This window comes from Aethina tumida, chromosome 2, assembly GCF_024364675.1.
Source record: "Aethina tumida isolate Nest 87 chromosome 2, icAetTumi1.1, whole genome shotgun sequence".
NCBI lineage: Eukaryota > Metazoa > Arthropoda > Insecta > Coleoptera > Nitidulidae > Aethina > Aethina tumida.
In genome coordinates, this window is record NC_065436.1 from 1,996,376 (window position 1) to 2,016,646 (window position 20,271).

At 35.1% G+C, this 20,271-nt stretch overlaps 3 protein-coding genes across 4 annotated transcripts in view; 2 read left to right on the forward strand and 1 right to left on the reverse strand.

The window, feature by feature from the left end:
- The window catches only part of LOC109604964 (sushi, von Willebrand factor type A, EGF and pentraxin domain-containing protein 1), a 37,135-nt gene extending 33,569 nt beyond the window's left edge, over positions 1–3,566 (forward strand). Inside the window, exons 7-16 of the mRNA XM_049963252.1 lie at positions 326–502; positions 552–850; positions 907–1,141; positions 1,194–1,367; positions 1,424–1,603; positions 1,655–1,894; positions 1,951–2,304; positions 2,359–2,535; positions 2,589–2,697; positions 2,750–3,566. Of these exons, the coding sequence (XP_049819209.1) occupies positions 326–502; positions 552–850; positions 907–1,141; positions 1,194–1,367; positions 1,424–1,603; positions 1,655–1,894; positions 1,951–2,304; positions 2,359–2,535; positions 2,589–2,697; positions 2,750–3,026 (2,222 nt within the window). The 3' untranslated portion in view covers positions 3,027–3,566. The remainder of the gene's footprint in view (positions 1–325; positions 503–551; positions 851–906; positions 1,142–1,193; positions 1,368–1,423; positions 1,604–1,654; positions 1,895–1,950; positions 2,305–2,358; positions 2,536–2,588; positions 2,698–2,749) is intronic.
- A 997-nt stretch (positions 3,567–4,563) lies between these two features.
- LOC109604965 (myosin regulatory light chain sqh) lies at positions 4,564–5,647 on the forward strand. The gene is made up of 3 exons (XM_020021517.2): positions 4,564–4,704; positions 4,874–5,066; positions 5,117–5,647. The coding sequence occupies exons 2-3, from the start codon at positions 4,877–4,879 to the stop codon at positions 5,449–5,451; spliced, it is 525 nt and encodes a 174-aa protein (XP_019877076.1). The 5' UTR covers positions 4,564–4,704; positions 4,874–4,876; the 3' UTR covers positions 5,452–5,647.
- A 78-nt stretch (positions 5,648–5,725) lies between these two features.
- On the reverse strand, positions 5,726–19,845 carry LOC109604970 (two pore calcium channel protein 1-like). 2 transcript variants are annotated; one of them, XM_049962902.1, is made up of 11 exons: positions 19,634–19,845; positions 19,231–19,334; positions 8,840–9,130; positions 8,467–8,780; positions 8,314–8,413; positions 8,082–8,262; positions 7,797–8,015; positions 7,629–7,748; positions 7,232–7,571; positions 6,768–7,179; positions 5,726–6,714 (listed from the first exon to the last, which is right to left on the reverse strand). In XM_049962902.1, the coding sequence occupies exons 1-11, from the start codon at positions 19,722–19,724 to the stop codon at positions 6,529–6,531; spliced, it is 2,358 nt and encodes a 785-aa protein (XP_049818859.1). In that variant the 5' UTR covers positions 19,725–19,845; the 3' UTR covers positions 5,726–6,528. The 2 variants fall into 2 exon arrangements, with proteins under 2 accessions (XP_049818859.1, XP_049818861.1); XM_049962904.1 differs by lacking the exon at positions 19,634–19,845 and adding an exon at positions 19,398–19,616.
- Between the last annotated feature and the right edge of the window lie 426 nt (positions 19,846–20,271).

Here is a 20,271-nt window from a genome sequence, read left to right on the forward strand (position 1 = left end):
TATCCAGGTCACTTTATCCAAAAATAAGCCGTTAGTCCGCATAAATATTTCATTTAATAATTAAGTTCATAAAGGCGGTCAAAAAGTAAAACCACTTCTTGGTCTCAGTTTCGTAACCTTGACTTCTGAATAAGTTCAAACATTATGGCAAACATGAGTCACACATACGATCGACGTTGACCTAATTCGGTTCTTCGACAACACCTAGGTCAAATATCGTACAAGGAAGTGACTGTAATTGTTAAATTACACGTATATGGTACCATGATCTTATTGTAGCACCACCAAATAGTGGTTTAAAACTAATAGAGTGATTTATTTTTAGCACCATCATCCTGTGGCAGCCCAGACAAGAAAATCAACACAACAATCGTAGGAAACAATTACAACCTGGGGGCCTCCATTGAATACAAGTGCCCAGAAGGCCACCGACTAGTGGGCGACTCGAAAAGAAACTGCGACAAGGAAGGCTTTTGGTCAGGCAGTGCGCCAACATGCAAATGTAAGTACCAACCGACACCACCAAGCCAAAAGTAAAACACCCGTTGCAGACGTCGACTGCGGCCACCTACCAAACCTGGACCACGGTTCCGTCGTCCTGAAGGACGGCCGCACCAGTCACGGCGCAAGGGCGGTGTACAGCTGCCACGAGAACTACACGTTGATCGGGCACGAGGTGAGGACCTGCGGCGACGACGGCAAATGGACCAACTCGACGCCGCAGTGTTTGTTCGACTGGTGTCCGGACCCGCCCGAAATACACGGCGGAATCGTCACCACCACCGGTCACAGGGCCGGGGACACGGCCACCTACACCTGCCAAGCTGGTTATATTATCTTCGGCCAAGGGGTGAGCAAGAGAATCGTTCCCAGGTGATCTGCCACTAAGGCGTGTTGTTGCTTTAGGTCCTGTCTTGTGGATTGGGTGGGGAATGGTCAGGCAAAGCCCCCAGTTGTAAATACGTGGACTGTGGTGCCCCGCCGAACATCGACAACGGACGGTACGACCTAATCAATGGATCCACAACAGTCGACAGCATAGTACAGTACACTTGTTCTGAGGACTATTGGTTGGAGGGCGACAAGGTGCAAAAATGCACGAGAGAAGGGAAATGGTCATCAGACGCACCATCCTGCGAACGTAACTACCCATCAAACACTCCACAACAACTAATTAATTGATTAATTTTTAGTTATAACCTGCGATGAGCCGGATGTACCTTCAGGAAGTTACGTGGTGGGTTACGACTTCAACGTGCACTCAACCATCGAGTACCACTGCGAAGTGGGTCACATTTTAAGGGGTGAACCAAGCCACACTTGCACCAAAGAAGGGGAGTGGAGTGGAACAACACCAGTTTGTGACTGTAAACAACTATTATTAAAGCTTAAGCATGGTATTTCATTTGTCCCTTTATTATAGATATCGATTGTGGAAAGGTACCGTCACTACTTTACGGCAACATGGAGTACAGCAACGGAACCACCTACTTGGGAAGCGAAATTACATACTCCTGCGCCAAAAACTACAGACTGAACGGCGTAAGGAAGAGGATCTGTCTGGAAAGCAAACAATGGAGTGATGTGTCACCAAAATGCGAAGGTAACAAAACAACCCCAATTGAAGCAATGACTCAAACTCATCATTTTTCAGAAATAAGATGCCCGGAGCCGGTCCTGGCGGAACACAGCATACTATCAGTGACCGGCAACGACCGAATGTACGGCAGAACCATCATCAAAACCGTCGAGTCCTCCAGTGTGGCAGTTCAAACGTACAAAATAGGTGCCCTGGCCAAATACCGGTGCGAACGAGGCTACAAGGTGGTGGGAGAGCCCCTCAGCACCTGCGAGGACACCGGACAATGGAGCGGTGACGTCCCCCAATGCCAATGTAAGCCTTACAACCCCCCCCCCCTGTAATTGTGATTGACAATCCATTAATTGCAGACGTCGATTGCGGCAACCCGGAGAAGGTGACCAACGGCAAGGTAACCCTGCCGTCCAACGCCTCGTATTACGGAGCCCTGGCCCTGTACTCGTGCGACCCCAACTTCGAACTGGACGGCGTCTCCAGGAGGCTGTGCCTGGAGAACGGCACGTGGAGCTCCGACAGCCCGGCCTGTCGGGAGATCCAGTGCAAGGACCCGGACGCGCTCGAGGGGGTGACGTTCAAAGTCAGCACCCGTAGCGTGGGCGGCGTGGCCCAGTACTCGTGTCCCAGAGGCCACAACATGCACGGCAACTCGACGAGGATTTGCTTGAAGAAGGGCGTGTGGAGCGGATCGGCCCCTACTTGCACAGGTACGCCTTTTTGGTTTGATTTACTTATGGTCACTACGTTGGTGATTGTTGTAGCCGTTGACTGCAAACACCCGGGCAACATTCAGAACGGCAGGGTCATAGTGATGAACGGCACCACCTACAACAGCGCCATCGAATACCATTGCGTCCCTAATTTCGAACGGATCGGGCCCTACTTGCGTAAATGTATGGATAATGGGGAGTGGTCGGGAGAGGAACCCAGATGCGAGAGTAAGTAATAACCCATCAAACACTTCTACGACTATTAATACTATTCACATTAGTGTCCACCGGTGAACCACAAGAGCCTTCAAACTTGGGCACCCACATCGGAATTGGAGCTGGAGTTGTGGTCTTCCTGTTGCTGCTCCTGGGTTTGATATATCTGAAGCTGTAAGTAACTACCATGGTCCATTTTAACCACTAATCAATAAAATAATTGTAGGCGTAAACCCATTGCGGTGAAAAACACTGAGAACGTGGAGGGGGCGGAACGTAAGGAGGACAGAAACGCGGCGGTGATGAGCTACGCTACCCTGAGCGACAGGAACGGTTACACACATTCACATCTGCCGCCCAACATTTACGAGAACATCCACGACGAGAACATGTACGATGCACCATACGAAGAGACTAGTAGGGATAGTGGTACCTACGAGCCGGAACCAGTTGGAAGAACCAACGGAAACGTCGTGACCATCAACGGTGTCGCAGTGCGATAGATGTTGTACTGCCTGGCATTAGTTGTTGACGATAGTTCCTGCCGGTCCCCGTCCCTACTTTCCAACCCCCTTTCCCCATTGATGAAAGACTGCCAAAGCTGAGTTGATTAACGGTCCCAAACTATAAATTTATATATTTTGCTGTACACAACACAAAGTTGAACGGACACGAACAAATGTGGGACTAAATTGATTCAAGAAATAAACGAGACCTGCCCCAACAGTGATCAATTTTATCGAGGTTTTGTGGTGTGAAGCTGGAAAAGGCGTTTGTTGTTTTGTTGTCGCATAGACTTTTTAAGTTTTTTATTTAATTTATATGAATAACGTTTGTTTTATATGTCTACCATGTTTCTCATTTATAAAACGGCACCTTGTAATATATTGTATTTAAACTAAGTAAATTTTTAGTCCTGAATGTGTGATGTATAATTGCGATCTTCCTGATCGAATTTTGTAAATACTCAATTTGTATTAAAATTGTAGAATATTTGTAGGTAATTGTAAAAATAATAAATGCTAGTTTTATATTTATGTAAACATTTGGTGTATTATTTCTACCACCTATTTTGATTTTAATAAAAGTTTTTAAAAACTCTTAGATTACCACAATTTGAAATTGAAGAATCGGTACTGTTCGGAAACTTCCGCTTGGCCACGCCTCAGTCCCCCACCACTGACACAACCTTAAAGCGCATGCGCATGTCGGAATCCAATAGAACTATTCAAGATTTACTTATGAAGCGGATTGACGCAAAGAGGCACATTTAAAGGTGCCTCTGGAGAACTTCCACATCAAATATACATTGAAATTTAATATCAAACTGTTGTTGTTTATTTAATTGTAGGTTTTTTACAACATCTTAGTTCTAATATTATGTTATATTCTATTTTAAAGAATAAAAACATAAGAAAATATATTTTTTTAATATTCCCATAGGTGAGGCACAGCCTCACCTGCCTCCTTTGAGTAGGCACGACTGATATAAACCGGAAAAGCCAATTTTAATCAAAAGCCATTAAAACTCAGAGTTATCAGTAGGAATTTACCTGAGCCATTTTAAATTTTGAAGCATTTTACTTGTTATCTAATCTTGTAGCTACTGCCATTACCGTATTTAAAAAGATAACACAAAAGAAAACATTCCTAAATTTAAAATATCATTAAAAATATATTTAAACTATTTTAATACGAGTAATACAAGTATATTATATTGTTGTTATTGTAGAAATTATTTTTGCTTATAAACTATTTAGATTTAGATTGACCAAATAAATAAACAAACTGCGTTTACGACATTGTACTGTTCTGCACATGTTGATTTGGTGCATTACCATAAATGGCAATGTCTTTCAATCGACCTCATTTCATTTCGGACGCACATGATAAATATTAAAAAAATTACACATTAACAACAATTAATTTCACTTATGTTAATATATAAAACGTATTCGTTAACAATCAAATAGTATAATATGTGAAAATATTCACTAAATTAACACAAAGTTAAACAGTATTTAAAAATTCCCGCGTAAAACCGATTAAAATGCGGCGCTGTGATTGGTTGACACAGTTAGGTGTGGAGGCGATTAGTCAGAAATTCCAACTGTCAAATTTAGTGTTCGCTCACCAAGATTTGTGATCGTTTGTGCTTGAATATCGTAATAAATTACCCGAGTAAGTTCCTTTTTTGTCTGTAGTAAGTGTTCAATTAACAATTTCATGTTGTTATTGAATTTAGTCGTCGATATGTTGTCTAATTGGCACTAGGAAATTTGTTTACATATTAACTGATAAAACATTAGTCATCAGTCCAGTAGGATAAAGAGTGTTGACTTGTTTCCAGACAATGTCTTCCCGCAAAACCGTAAGCAGAAGGGGCACAACCAAAAAGCGCGCCCAAAGGGCCACCTCGAATGTGTTTGCCATGTTCGACCAGGCCCAAATAGCCGAATTCAAGGAAGCCTTCAACATGATCGACCAAAACCACGACGGATTCGTCGACAAGGAAGACCTGCACGACATGCTCGCTTCCCTGGGTAATCACAATCGTCCCGTTTGTGTCAACGCTCTAATAATGTGTGTTTAGGCAAGAACCCCAACGACGAATACTTGGACGGCATGATGAGCGAGGCCCCCGGGCCAATCAACTTCACCATGTTTTTGACGTTGTTTGGGGAGCGTCTCCAAGGCACCGACCCGGAGGACGTCATCAAGAACGCCTTTGGTTGTTTCGATGAGGAAAACATGGGGGTGATTAACGAGGAGAGGCTTCGCGAGCTCCTGACGTCCATGGGGGACCGCTTCACCGACGACGAGGTTGACGAGATGTACCGCGAGGCTCCGATCAAGAACGGATTGTTTGATTATGTTGAATTCACTCGCATTTTGAAGCACGGAGCCAAGGATAAGGATGAGCAATAATTCGATTGTAATATTCTATTGTTATTTGGGGAAATAATATAACAGTATTCCATTGGTTTGCAGGCTCTTTTTAGATCATAAAGTGACATATTAGTGCTTAAAAGTTTTTATACATGTATATATTTAACGACTTATCAGCCTATATAGATAAATTTTTGAATGTTTTTGTACTTATTGAAATAAATATTTATGGAAATTGTTTGTTTTCTTGTTTTGCCAATTTTTAAATACATTTTTTACAAGATAAATAAAACGTAGAAGTAAACAAGACAAATTATTTACAAAAAAACGTTTATTACTGTTAATAAATTAATGTATACTACAAATGTAAATGAACTTACCATAAATTATATCACAATTTACAATTATTCACTCCTACATTTTGAACCAAAAAGGTAACAATAAAATTATATATTTCCTGCAATGGTAACATGCTTGATGGTCATTTGGTAAAAATATATTTAACGAGCTAAATACTATCTTTTTTAGTATACATAACACTAAGTTACTAAATTCTCTATAATACAATTTTTTAAGCTCAGTTAATATAAAGGTTTTGGTACTAATTAATAGCTAAAATCTCTGTTGGTTATCACTTACAATTAGTGCTTTAGTTACATGGAAATGAAATAAATAAAAATGTATCACAATAAAATAATCCATCATATAAATTTGTGCTCAGAAATTATTTTACACACATTAATTTACTGTTCAATTTGTAGGTAAACATTTTTTACCAGGGTGGGCAACATATTTATTTATAGGTTAGGATATTTTAGTATATGCAACACGTGTACGTTTGTAAACAAATTTTGTTCTTAAGTTGGTAGTATAAATTTAAAATTTTACAATAAATTGGCGCGTGTAAAACAACTATTAGATTGACTACGAATAAAATAAAAATAATTGACTTAAATACTTGTATGGGCAAGTTAATCCTTTTATAAATTACTCTAAAAATAATTGCACCTAATATTTCAAGAGGACAGTACGGCCATATCTAAATTAATTGGCACGTTGTTTAGCCAAAAATAAATAATTTATCTATATGTTAAGGGCCGTAGCGTTAATCCCCAGTTAGTTGATCCGTAGATGTTCCGAATTTACGTTGATTTGCTGCGCCTCCTCCTCAATGAGGGCGTTCAAATGCCCAACATCGTCGTTCTTGGCATCCTCCAACCATTGGTTAATTTCGGTCGCATACATGTGACGTTCCAAAACATCCCTTGTCCTGCGACGCTTCCCAATATACGCACACACATCCTAAAATAAAAATTTAAGCACCCACAAAACTGTTTATTACCTTTTATACATACAACAAAGGCGAATTCTTTCCTCGCAGCATCCAACATGTGGGCGTCTTGAATGAGCCTCTGCATGTAGTGCCAGTCGAGGATGATTTTCTCGTGCAACATCATCTCCTCGTCACGTTTTGAAGTCTGTTTCTTGTACTGGATCCTGAACCTGAAGGCCTCCAGCACCGAAGCCACGACTATGGTCACCACCACCATAGTCAATAGGTAAAACAACATGAAGAACAATCTGGAATAGGGGGAAAATTCTGAGGCGTACGCGTCCATAATAATGAACCAGTTGTTGACCACCGTCAGTTCGAAAAGGGTCACGCCTGAGGTCAACAAATTTGAAAAGTTGTTCAGATAGTAATAGTAAATTCCGCTGTTTGTTGTATTTTGGGTGAAGTGGTAGAAGTCTTCCACTGTTGTATTTCTGAAACACCATCACAGTTATTGTTGTTGATTAAAAGTTGTACCGTACTTACACGCAGCAGTTTTTTAAGGGTACGTCCGCAAATAGTTCCATGCCGATTATAGCAAAGAAGTAGTACATAACAAGCATGACAATAGCAGTCTTGCACATCAAAGGCGACAACAGCACCAAAGTACCGAATATATCCCTGTAACGCTTCTTAAGTTTGAACACCCTCAACAACCTAATAGGTCTGAGGATCACCACGAACGTGTAAGCTGGCTTGGCCAGAATTAACAGGGCTCCGCCTAGGGCCAAAAGCGACGCCGACAAGTCGAAGAAGTTCCACCCAGAAGAAATGTATTCAGCCCAGCCCAACCCAATGATTTTCATCAGGGCTTCCACGAAGAAAACTGAAAGATAAACGTGAAACCTTAGCACAACTTAGTATTTAAGATTTAAGTCCTTACGTGCTAGGAAGAGGAATGTGTCCCAGGAGGCACAAAACTCCCTCGCCTTGTCTTCCAAGTTGGGCGTCGGCTCCAGTACCCTCGCCAGCATGGCGACTCCATTGCAAACAATCAACAAATCTGAAATGGCGGTGTGAGTGTACAATAATTTACACATTAGTCACTGACAAATAATGTTTTCAAAGTGGGGCCAACTGATGATGACCCTCGTGGTCCTGCACAGGGCCCTAAGTGGCGGCCAGGCTGCCGAAAACCACGGATCGGTCATGTCTTTGGGGTACCACCTGAGACTCACGGCGTCGAACACGTTCAAGAACTCCTCCTCGGATAAATAGCCAGTTTCTGACTTGTTTAAGTACCGGAATATGAGCACCACATCTCTTAAGCCTGGAAATTTGAATGAGTTAGTGTCAGGCGGTGTGAGATTTGCTCAAACCACCAACCGGGACTTACTTGATTGCGGACAGTAGTACTTCATCAAGCCGTGGAACTGCTTGAACTTGATTCCGTCCGGCGTTTGTCTGCTGACCAGTAGCCTAAATGCTAGTTTGCACGCCTGCCTCTTATGCAACAGGAGCTTGCGAAATTTGTTTTTCTCTACGGCCGTGAATGTCTCGTAGACGACGGCCAACATCTACGATTAGAGAATGTTAGAGAACAATTTGGAAGCGTTTCCGGGTCTTACCAAGTTCATGATTATGTACAAAACTATGGATATGTACGAAATAAAGAAGATAGAGTACCACTTTGATTTGGCATAAGAGGGCATCATGACGTCTGGAAAACTAAACAAAATAATACGTCTTGGATGTAAAATCACCAATAAACATCAACTTACTTGGCTGTCGTTAACAACACGAACATACTAACAAAACTGTCGCCTAAAGTTTGAAAATATAGATTTTTGGGATTGTTCCCAAATAGAAAATACCCCAACAAGGCATAACAACAAACAATAAACAATATGAGTATTAGCATGTCCAAAATAGGAGGCAAAGATTGCAAAATTTGCCTTAAGTATCTTCTCACAGAGCCGCAGGCTCTGGTGTCAACCAAAAAAATTGGCCTCAGCGATCTGGTCACACGAAAATGCGTCGATTGTCTTATTAAAACTGTTATTGCTTCCACCAACATTATTACAAGCGTAATGCACTGAAAAATATTCGAATAAAATAAGCACAATTCCATTAAGAACACGACTCAACAAGTACCTTTATCATTGTCCTCTTGTGATTGAATATGGTGGTCCAGCCGATCCATCTCAGTTTCAGGGCCAGCTCGATGGCGATGACGCCCAGAGACACTAGCTCGATGGTCGAGTGCACGGCGACCGGCAACTCGAAGTTTTCAACCGATGGTTTTTCAACCAGGGCCAAAAGTATGAGGACTATGGAGAATGTGAGGTCCAGTCCGTAGTACCATGAGTTGTGCACGAGTAAGTACGGTGGAAGTGCTGACGGGTGTCTCGGATGGGAATCGAATTTTTCGTTGTTGCCCCCTTCCTGAAAGGGATTATTATAATTTAAACTTTGGACGTCAAACTGTTTCTTGTGTATAAATATAATTAATTAATATTAGATCAATATTTTCATTTCGAAAGGTTTGTATATGTTCTGCATATAAAATAATATAAATATTTAAACTTTTATATGAAATCTATAATGAGTAATTTATCGGCAAATATTTATTAATCTTATCTTCAAGAAAGATAGACAGAGAATCAATCAGTCAAATGAACATATCAAAAAGGTGTGAATTTGTGGTGTTCCTCTTAAATTTTTGTGTTTTAAAAATTGTTTATTCTTCTTGGCATTCTATAATATGGCGGAAGTTGATAAACCAGTAAGTTTCTTAAATTATTTTACCTATTTACTTTAAGTACAGACATAAATAAAACAAATTTTCTTAATTAAAATATATTAAATAATAAATAAATTTAATGCCATATCGGTGTAAATTCAGATTGGGGACTCAATCTAATTTATTTTGATTTTTTTGAAAGGAAAAGGCATATTCAAAATCTATCATTGATATTTTTGCAACGGTGACACATAAACTCGTGATTTACACTAATCTATATTTTAGATAAAATTGGCTTTAGACATTTAAGTCAGTTTTCCTCTTTCTTTTACACAAAACAAAAAATATGAATCTGTTTGGAACCCCATATATAAGTTTGGACATTTATTTTTCTTAAATTATACTAATTAAAATTGCAAAAAAATGTCAATTTGTGATAATATTATCAATAACGTTTAAAACAGGATACATAGATACAGTGCTTATATTATATAGATTTTTGGTGTGAGTTCAGACAAATATTGAATATATTGAACAGTATCATTTTAAAACTAATAATGTGCAATCAAAATTTCAATAAATAATGTAAATTGGGTATTGATGATATTTATGCAATTCAAATTTAATTTTAAATAGTCTTAAAGGAATAATTACTTCGAGTTTCCAATTAAAACTGCCAATTTAAGAAAGGTATGTGTAAAAATTAATTAAGTCTAAATTTCAAGTTTTATATGAAATATATAATTTGTAATTTATCAGCAAATATTTATTAATCTTATCTTCAAGAAAGATAGACAAATAATCAATCAGTCAAATCAACATATCAAAAAGGTGTTCTAATTAAATTTTTGTTCTTTAAAAATTGTTTATTTTTCTTGGCTTTCTATAATATGGCAGAAAATGATAAACCAGTAAGTTTATATAAATTATTTTACCTATTTACTTTTTATACAGTCATAAATCAAACAAATTTTCTTAATTAGAATATATTAAATAATAAATAAATTTAATGCCACATCGGTGTAAATTCAGATTGGAGACTCAATCTAATTTATTTTGATTTGTTTGAAAGGAAAATGCATATTCAAAATCTATCATTGATATTTTTGCAACGGTGACACATAAACTCGTGATTTATACTAATCTATATTTTAGATAAAATTGGATTTGGACATTTAATACAAAATAAAAAATATGAATCTGTTTGGAACCCCATATATAAGTTTAGACATTTATTTTTCTTAAATTATACTAATTAAAATTGCAAAAAATGTAAATTTGTGATAATATTATCAATAAAGTATAAAACAGGATACATAGACATATTATATAGATTTTTGGTGTGACTCCAGACATAAATATTAAATATACTGAACAGTATCATTTCTTAAACTAATGTAAAATAAAAATTTCAATAAATAATGTAAATTGAGCATTGAAGATATTTATGCAATTAAAATTCAATTTAAAGTAGTCTCAAAGGAACAATTATCTTGAGTTTTAAGAATTCTCCATCGTTTTTAAGATGTGTGAGAAAGAAAACGTATGAGGACAAAATTTGAATGAAGTCTTTTTATAAAATATGTTCCAAAATGTTTAATTAAAGTTTCTCTGGCCACCACTGTTATCTACTATATTTTTTTGAGGCAAAATAAATTATGAGATTTATGTTTTATGTTAAAACAAGTAATGCTTATGTGAAATGATTTATTTTACAGGATGACCAATTTGATGACGCCAAGGGCGATCCGGTAAGTGTATTTTTAGATTTAATTTAGATTTCTTCAGCTGTAAACTATGATTCCAACCTTGAGATCAATTGTTAGACACCTCATAGATGTAAGTTAGATTGAATTACGGTGACATGTTTATTTCAGAAAGCGGCAAAGATGGGAGATCGATATGAAATTGTAATTTTAACTCACGTGGCAATTTGTTGTGCAAAGGACGAAACTGTTAAAGATTTTGCGATTACGTTCAACGCAAAAGATCATGGAAATTTGGACGATATTATAGTTCGTCAGGACAAGTTGCTGACTTTTATACAACTTAAACATAAAGCACGGATGTGTAATATTACACCAGAATATGGCAACTACGAATGTACTTACGAAAAAATACTTTTGCCAAAGTACAAGAAGCAAATTGAAGGAGGTTTCAAATTGAAAATTATTTTCCTATCCAACGCAAACGTTCCAATTCCAAAAAACATGAAGAAATTACCCATAGATGAAAAAAATGAAAAATTTTTTACTGGGAAGGGAGAAGTTTTTCAAATTGCACACCAAAATGGGGCCAATGGCACTGAAGAATTTTACAAAAACCTATACATATTTTCTAAACAATCTGCTTGCTATCAATATAAAGACATGTTACTCAACGACTTGAATGGAACAGTTGAAATAGATCAAATTAAAGCACTTTATGACTATTTCGAAGACGCTGTTGTTGGACGAACCAAACCCTTTACCAAAAAAGAGATACTTAAAGTTCTAAATTTGTTCATCTTAAAACCTGCCATGTTGTTTAACGACGCTAAAATCCTAACGTTAAATAAGTATCCAATGTTGTTTAAAAATTTGTTGTCATTTAAATTAATTGTTGTAACAGAAAAATACAAGAATCTGTTGCTTGACATAATAACTCAGAACGTGCTTGATAACTTGGAATTTAATACAGCAGTTAATTGTAAAGAAGAAATTCCCCAGTCACTTCTTGACAAAGTTAATCAAATTAAAGATGTTGGAATTCTTCTAAAAAGAAATGAGTCGCCTTACATCTTTGAGCATTTGTTTGTTGCACTTTGGCAAATCGGCCAAATACCTATTGCACTCAATTACAGTGAATTCAAAAAACAAATTGACTTTTCAATGAGCCATTTCGTTGCTGAAGATGATGGACCCGTTACTTTAATTGTGAACGACCATTCACAAGCACCACCAACAAACGTTTCAATACTTAGAGATCTAACAAGTTTCGATGAAGCTACAAGGAAAGAATTTATGCAACAAATTAATATCAAAATAGGCAAATCCACTTGGAAGTTGGACGAATTTATCGGTGAGGAAATTTCATCAATAAACAAGATAACAACAGACGTGTTAATTTCTTTGTTATGTAATTCCTTTGACGTTGATAAAATAGCGGAAGAAGCACCCATTTATGTACCACGTAAAGTAAAAATTAAATTATTAAAGAAGGACGTATTGACCACATCTAATTTCCTTTTTGTAATAGACAATGACGAATCCCAACTAGATTTTAGGACTTATCTGGGTGACCAAGAAAAATATTCCAACAAAAATGTGATCAATTCCAAATTGTCTTTGTTTGAAACAAAGGAAAAGATGAAGTTTATTAATCGTGACTACTGTTTATTGCGACAATTCGGAGATAATTATATGGTATATGGATATAAAGGGCCATTATCAAGTTTGGAAGAATATTTTCAAGAAGAGGAGCTTCCAGAAAATAAAATAATGGACAATCTAAGTATGGTAAACATTATTGCGGCAGATGCAGGGATGGGAAAAACATATTTGCTAAAAAATGCTGTGTCATATCTATTTGACATGAAATTGTTACCAATTTATTTGAATTTAGGAGACACTTGTGAAGAATTGAACAATTTACCTCAAGACCTGACATCTCTGACCGACTATTTGGCTGACAAATTCACTGGAAATTACGACAAAACTATAGATTCACAAACACTGGATTTTTTTAAGAGTGCTTTAAAGCATAACACAGAAGGGAGAAAAATTGTCCTTCTTTTGGATGGCTTCGATGAAGCGCCGTTAGATTTTAGAGTCATCGATTTTTTTTCATCGTTACACATAAAAGTAATAATAACAACAAGAATGCACCGGCTACAGCCTATCCTTGAACACTGCCAGTGTTTGGCTTTCACATTAATGACCTTCACTTCTCAAGATCAAAAAGATTTTTTTAAGTTTCACTACGGCAATGTGGAGGATGAAAAAGTCGACAAAATTATCGAAATTCTTAATAAAAACATAAAATCATCTCTGATGACCATTCCTTTGCAAACGAAACATGTTGTTGAAATTTTTTCGGATATTAACAAACTGTTTGAAGAAATAGATAATATTAATGTTCTCTTTCTGTATGAAAAGTTCATAGAAAAACATTTAAATGTATTTGATAAGGGAAAAAAAATAAATGAATTACTTACTGAAAAAAGTGCTTGTGTATTATTGATGGATACCCAGTTTTCGGAAGAATATCTTGGGATTGACGAAGATGAGTGGAAGACCCTGGTATTGGAATTTAAAGATGAGAATGTTAAAAATTTTATAATTACCGGATTTAATAACGATATACCACAATTTATTCATCGAACTTACGCAGAATTCTTATGTGCTAAATATTTGGCAAGAAAAAGAAGACTTTCATCTTTGGTTATTGATCGGTTACTTAAAGAAGAAAATCTACTAAAGGTTAGACACTTTTTTGATATAATAATTTGTCAAAATTTAGAACTCCATTCAGCAATACTATTGAAAAAGTCTAACCAAATTAAATCACTATTAAATATAAAACAGGATCGTGAACTTTTATTAGAAAAATTACAAGAAAAGGATAAGTTTAATAGAACACCGTTGCACTTAGCTTTGTCATACGGACGTCGCCATAGTCAAATACATTCAAGATATTTTCACCACAGCCAATCGTTACAATCTCACTTAGACAGAACCGAAACAGAATTTATGGTTTTTCAAGATATCCTCCAACAATTAATTTCTGTTATCGAAAGGACTCAAACACAATTCTCTACAGACGTTTGGGATAATTACCCTTGGGATTATGCCACGAAAACTAGGTCCTTCGATTCTCTGGAAGAACTGATTTCCAAATTCCCAAAATGTTTCACTTGTGACGACCGAAAGAACGTCGTAGAATTAATTTTTGTCGCTGCTGTTTATGATTATCCCCATTTGTTCAACTCAATAGAACAAAGTGGAAACTTTACCGAGACAATCATTGATGCAGACTTTCAAAACAAGCTTTCCAATTATTTAAATGTGGAAGATGAAAGGACAGAGAAATGGTTTTTAAGTAACATTTGTGCCAGAGAAGGAAGTGTAAAGGTGTTGGAAACAATGCTAAAGAAAGGTTTATTCGAAGTCAACGAACGTTATAATGCAGGAAATGGTCAGTTAACTGCTTTAGAAACAGCAGTTAATTATTGGAATGTGTTTTCAAAGGGACAAAAATATGCTTCTTCAATTTCAATGTTAATGACAAATAAAGCAACTGATGTTTATAGGAAACTAAATGAAGAAAATATTTTGCACAAATTGGCATATAACATTGGATATGATCCCAACAATGTAATCATTGAAACGTTATCAAACTTTCTAACAGCACATGATTCTACCTACGTTGATTCCGTAAATGAAGATGGAACAACTCCTCTAATGTTGGCAGTAAAATACGGACATTCTAAACAGTCTCTTGACTTCATTTCTATTTTAACTAAACATAAGGCAAGTCTAGATATTGTGGATAAAAGAAGTTGTAATATTTGGCATTATTTTGCAAGTAACAATTTAGCAAACAACGAAATAATTTCGTCTATATGTACCTATCTTAAAGAAGCAAAACACTTAATTAACAATTGTGATAACAATAATATTCAGCCGTTGTTGAAAATTATTTGTGATGAAAGAAACACGCATGTTAAATTAATTGAAAAACTAAGTCTGAGGTCTGAGAAACTAAGATCTAAGCTTAAAGACAACGTTCGGTTAAAAAGACCTATAAGTAATATTTTAGAGAATTATAACGATAATTTACTACATTCTGGCAGTGATGAATCTGAATATATGCAAGATTATGCAAAGTCTCTAGATGATATTTTCAAATTTGGGGAAAATAGTGCACAATTAATAAAAAGTTTCATCGAAAACGGTGCAAACATTGTGTTATTTGATAAATTAAATATTTGGCATTATATGGGTTTTTGTTCCAAACACTTTAATAATATAGAATTAAAAAACATTATTGACACGTTATGTAATTATGGTCTAAATGAACTTAATGAAGGAGAAATACATGGAATAACACCATTATTGGGGGCTGTTCAATGTGTAGGAAATGATTCCATAGAATTAATAAAATATTTTATTGAAATCGGTGCCGATATATACAAGAGAGATAAATTTGGGCGAAATATTTGGCACCACTTAAGCTTTAACAAAAATTTAAACAATGAAGACATTAAAAATATCACATTCGTATTAAACTCTAGTTTCAGTGAAAAAGCACTAGACATGATTGATGAACAAAATGAAGAAGGAATCACACCGTTGTTGGGGGCTGTTCAACAAGTACGAAATGATTCTGTAGAATTAATTAAATATTTGATTGAAAATGGCTGTAATATTCGCAAGAAAGATAAATGTGGGCAAAATATTTGGCACCACTTAAGCTTTAACAAAAATTTAAACAATGAAGGCATTAAAAATATCACATCCGTATTAAAATCTAGTTTCAGTGAAAAAGCACAAGACATGATTGATGAAGAAAACGAAGCAGGGATCACACCGTTAATGTTGGCTGTTAACCAAATACGAAATGATTCTGTAGAATTAATTAAATATTTCATTGAAAATGGCTGTAATATTCGCAAGAAAGATAAACGTGGGCTGAATATTTGGCACCACTTAAGCTTTAACAATAATTTAAACAATGAAAACATTAAAAATATCACATCCGTATTCAACTCTAGTTTCAGTGAAAAAGCACAAGACATGATTGATGAAGAAACTGAAAAAGGAATCACACCGTTGTTGAGGGCTGTTCAACATGTACGAAATGATTCTGTAGAATTAATTAAATATTTCATTGAAAATGGCTGTAATATTCGCAAGAAAGATAAAGGTGGAAACAATATTTGGCACCACTTAAGTTGTAACCAAAATTTAAACAATGAAGGCATTAAAAATATCACATCCGTATTAAACTCTAGTTTCAGTGAAAAAGCACAAGACATGATTGATGAAGAAAACGAAGCAGGGATCACACCGTTAATGTTGGCTGTTAACCAAATACGAAATGATTCTGTAGAATTAATTAAATATTTCATTGAAAATGGCTGTAATATTCGCAAGAAAGATAAACGTGGGCTGAATATTTGGCACCACTTAAGCTTTAACAATAATTTAAACAATGAAAACATTAAAAATATCACATCCGTATTCAACTCTAGTTTCAGTGAAAAAGCACAAGACATGATTGATGAACGAAATGAAGAAGGGATCACACCGTTGATGTTGGCTGTTTACCAAATACGAAATGATTCTGTAGAATTAATTATTTCATTGAAAATGGCTGTAATATTCGCAAGAAAGATAAAGGTGGAAACAATATTTGGCACCACTTAAGTTGTAACCAAAATTTAAACAATGAAGGCATTAAAAATATCACATCCGTATTAAACTCTAGTTTCAGTGAAAAAGCACAAGACATGATTGATGAAGAAAACGAAGCAGGGATCACACCGTTAATGTTGGCTGTTAACCAAATACGAAATGATTCTGTAGAATTAATTAAATATTTCATTGAAAATGGCTGTAATATTCGCAAGAAAGATAAACGTGGGCTGAATATTTGGCACCACTTAAGCTTTAACAATAATTTAAACAATGAAAACATTAAAAATATCACATCCGTATTCAACTCTAGTTTCAGTGAAAAAGCACAAGACATGATTGATGAACGAAATGAAGAAGGGATCACACCGTTGATGTTGGCTGTTTACCAAATACGAAATGATTCTGTAGAATTAATTAAATATTTCATTGAAAATGGCTGTAATATTCGCAAGAAAGATAAAGGTGGAAACAATATTTGGCACCACTTAAGTTGTAACCAAAATTTAAACAATGAAGGCATTAAAAATATCACATCCGTATTAAACTCTAGTTTCAGTGAAAAAGCACAAGACATGATTGATGAAGAAACTGAAAAAGGAATCACACCGTTGTTGAGGGCTGTTCAACATGTACGAAATGATTCTGTAGAATTAATTAAATATATCATTGAAAATGGCTGTAATATTCGCAAGAAAGATAAAGATGGAAACAATATTTGGCACCACTTAAGTTGTAACCAAAATTTAAACAATAAAGGCATTAAAAATATCACATCCGTATTAAAATCTAGTTTCAGTGAAAAAGCACAAGACATGATTGATAAAGAAAATGAAGAAGGGATCACGCCGTTGATGATGGCTGTTCAACAAATACGAAATGATTCTGTAGAATTAATTAAATATTTCATTGAAAATGGCTGTAATATTCGCAAGAAAGATAAAGATGAACAGAATATTTGGCACTACTTAAGCCTTAACGAAAATTTAAATAATGAAGGCATTAAATATATCATATCCGTATTAAAATCAGGTTTTATCAGAAATATACAACTTATAATTGATGAAAAAGATATATTCGGAGTCACACCTTTAATGGTAGCTCTTGAACAAACGAAAGATGAATCTATACATTTATATAAATATTTTATTGAAAATGGTGCAAATATTTGTAAGAGAGATAAGAATGGACAAAATATTTTGCACTATTTATTTAAAAATGAAAATAAAATAAAAATTGAAATGGTGATTTCAACATTAAAACCTAGTTTAATCAAAAATGGACGAAAACTAATAAATGAGAGAGATTTCTATGGAGTTACACCGTTAAAGTTGGCCTTAGAGTATATATCGAAAGATTGTTTACATTTAATATCTTTTTTCATTGAAGTTGGTGGAGAAATTCCCAGGGAAGATAAATCTGGACCAAACAATATATGGTATTATTTACACAAAAATAAAAATCTTAGTAAAGAGGACAGAAACAAAGTTGTTCAGATTATAAGCCAATCTTAATACTTCTTAATTGTAATTTTTGTATATTTTATGTTAACTTTATTGTGTATGTATTATTTTCTATAAAATTTATGTATATTTTTTGAGTAAAGAACAGTGTAGTTCAGATTATAAAGCAATTTTGAAATTTATTAATTGTAATATATTGTATATATTCTATGTTAAATAATAATAATAATGTAATAAAATAAATTTTGTATATGTATGTTAATTATAAATATATTTAATTGTATAGCAAACTGTGTTTAATTTAAAATTTTTGAATACCCACAAGAAACACATTTTAAATAAAATTAAAGTAATTAATTTCATAATACAATTGTGTTAATTTAAGAACACAATAAAAATTTGAAGTGTTCACTCTTAATGTTCATCATTATGTATGTTTATTCTGCCTAAATTGTAAAATTATTAAATTTGTCCAAAACTACAACTAGAACTACATATAATTTAACATTGTATGTTTTAATTTATTCTGGTAAAACTAAAACAAACTTATTTCATACATACATCGTTTGTTTATCCTTGAAAATGATTTAATCAAATATATGAATGACTCAGTCTCAAAATTTAATTGTTTGTAATCTTAAATTAAGGCAATGAACAAACCATTTAATAAATGTAGTAGTTTAAAATATAACTTTAGACTTTTTAAGTTAATAAAATAAAATATATAATATTATTAATAAATAACACATATTTATAAAGTGTCAACTAACTACTTAATCAATATGCTTGATAAACGCAAAACGATTATGTGAATAAGTTAATCACACATTCAGCAAATCTGAGTCAACACAACATGTTTTGTAAACAGTGAACACAGTAATTTATTAGTGCAAAACAATTAGAAATTAATTTCCAATGAAGTAACCAAGTGAGAGTTGTTACCTCTAAAAAAATCGAAGCCTCATGATAATTCATCTCCCAATGATCAGCTTCAGTTTCATTTTCCCTGCTGAGGCTGGACCTGGAGCCCATTTCCTCCAACGGATCTGAAATCATTAATTAACGTAAATGAGCACTATTAAACTAAATTATTGTCGATTAATACGTGCCCCGCAATATTATGGAATCTGCGACAATATTTTGCGGTACCATCAACATGTTCCAACTGTATGAAAATCATTGTTGCAACAATTGTTAAACAATTTTTGAAATCCTCCTTAAGGACTGCGGCCATCCGAAAATGAGCCTTAACGAACGTGGGCGTTAGGACTGTTTACTGAGCGGTCATATGTTCGGTGATAAGTGCGATAAGGGGACGCGTTTCGGATAGTTTGCGCTTACTTACTCGGCATGTTGGAGCCGTAGGACGTGTTCTTCGCATTCTGTATGAACTTTTGGTAGCCGTCGTCGTCCGGCGACTCCCTTTGGGAAGCCATTGGGAACTGTCAAACAACTAGAACGGCATTCGTGTTTACATCTATTTTTGTTCGGCGACCCCGTGCAATCTGCGTTGCCTACCACGCGATGACTCACCGCCGCGGCGTCTCGGACATTCACCGGCGAATTAAAGGAAATGAATATACGGTGGTGGACATTATTATAGCAACATGTTAAATATTTTATTATATTATTTTTATATATTTTAATGCTTAAATCTGTGTTATTTAATTAAACATTAACACTTTTTACAGTACAGCTCATATTTTTAATACACTTTAATAAATTGCTATAATTATGACTACTACTGCATACTGATAAAAGATGAAGTAATTTTTAATTTTAAATCAAGTTCTAAAGCTTGAATTAACTAACTGCTCAAATTGAACATTATGCGTACATACCTCTGACATTTTTCCCACAAATATTAAAAATAAAACTTTTATTTAAAAATTCTTTGTCGTGCAACCCACAGGATTTGTATTTTGGTTGAGACATTCTTTTGTCGAGGATATGACACAGACGAATCACTTTCAGTCCTGGAAA

Bases quoted from the DNA above. Each gene is read 5' to 3' on its own strand.
- LOC109604965 (XM_020021517.2), top strand. From the start codon at position 4,877: ATGTCTTCCCGCAAAACCGTAAGCAGAAGGGGCACAACCAAAAAGCGC. The intron at 5,067-5,116 runs GTAATCACAATC...ATGTGTGTTTAG, and splicing joins CGACATGCTCGCTTCCCTGG to GCAAGAACCCCAACGACGAA.
- LOC109604970 (XM_049962902.1), bottom strand. From the start codon at position 19,724: ATGGCTTCCCAAAGGGAGTCGCCGGACGACGACGGCTACCAAAAGTTC. The intron at 19,335-19,633 runs GTAAGTAAGCGC...TAATGATTTCAG, and splicing joins CTACGGCTCCAACATGCCGA to ATCCGTTGGAGGAAATGGGC. The intron at 8,016-8,081 runs GTAAGTCCCGGT...TCAAATTTCCAG, and splicing joins GTACTACTGTCCGCAATCAA to GCTTAAGAGATGTGGTGCTC.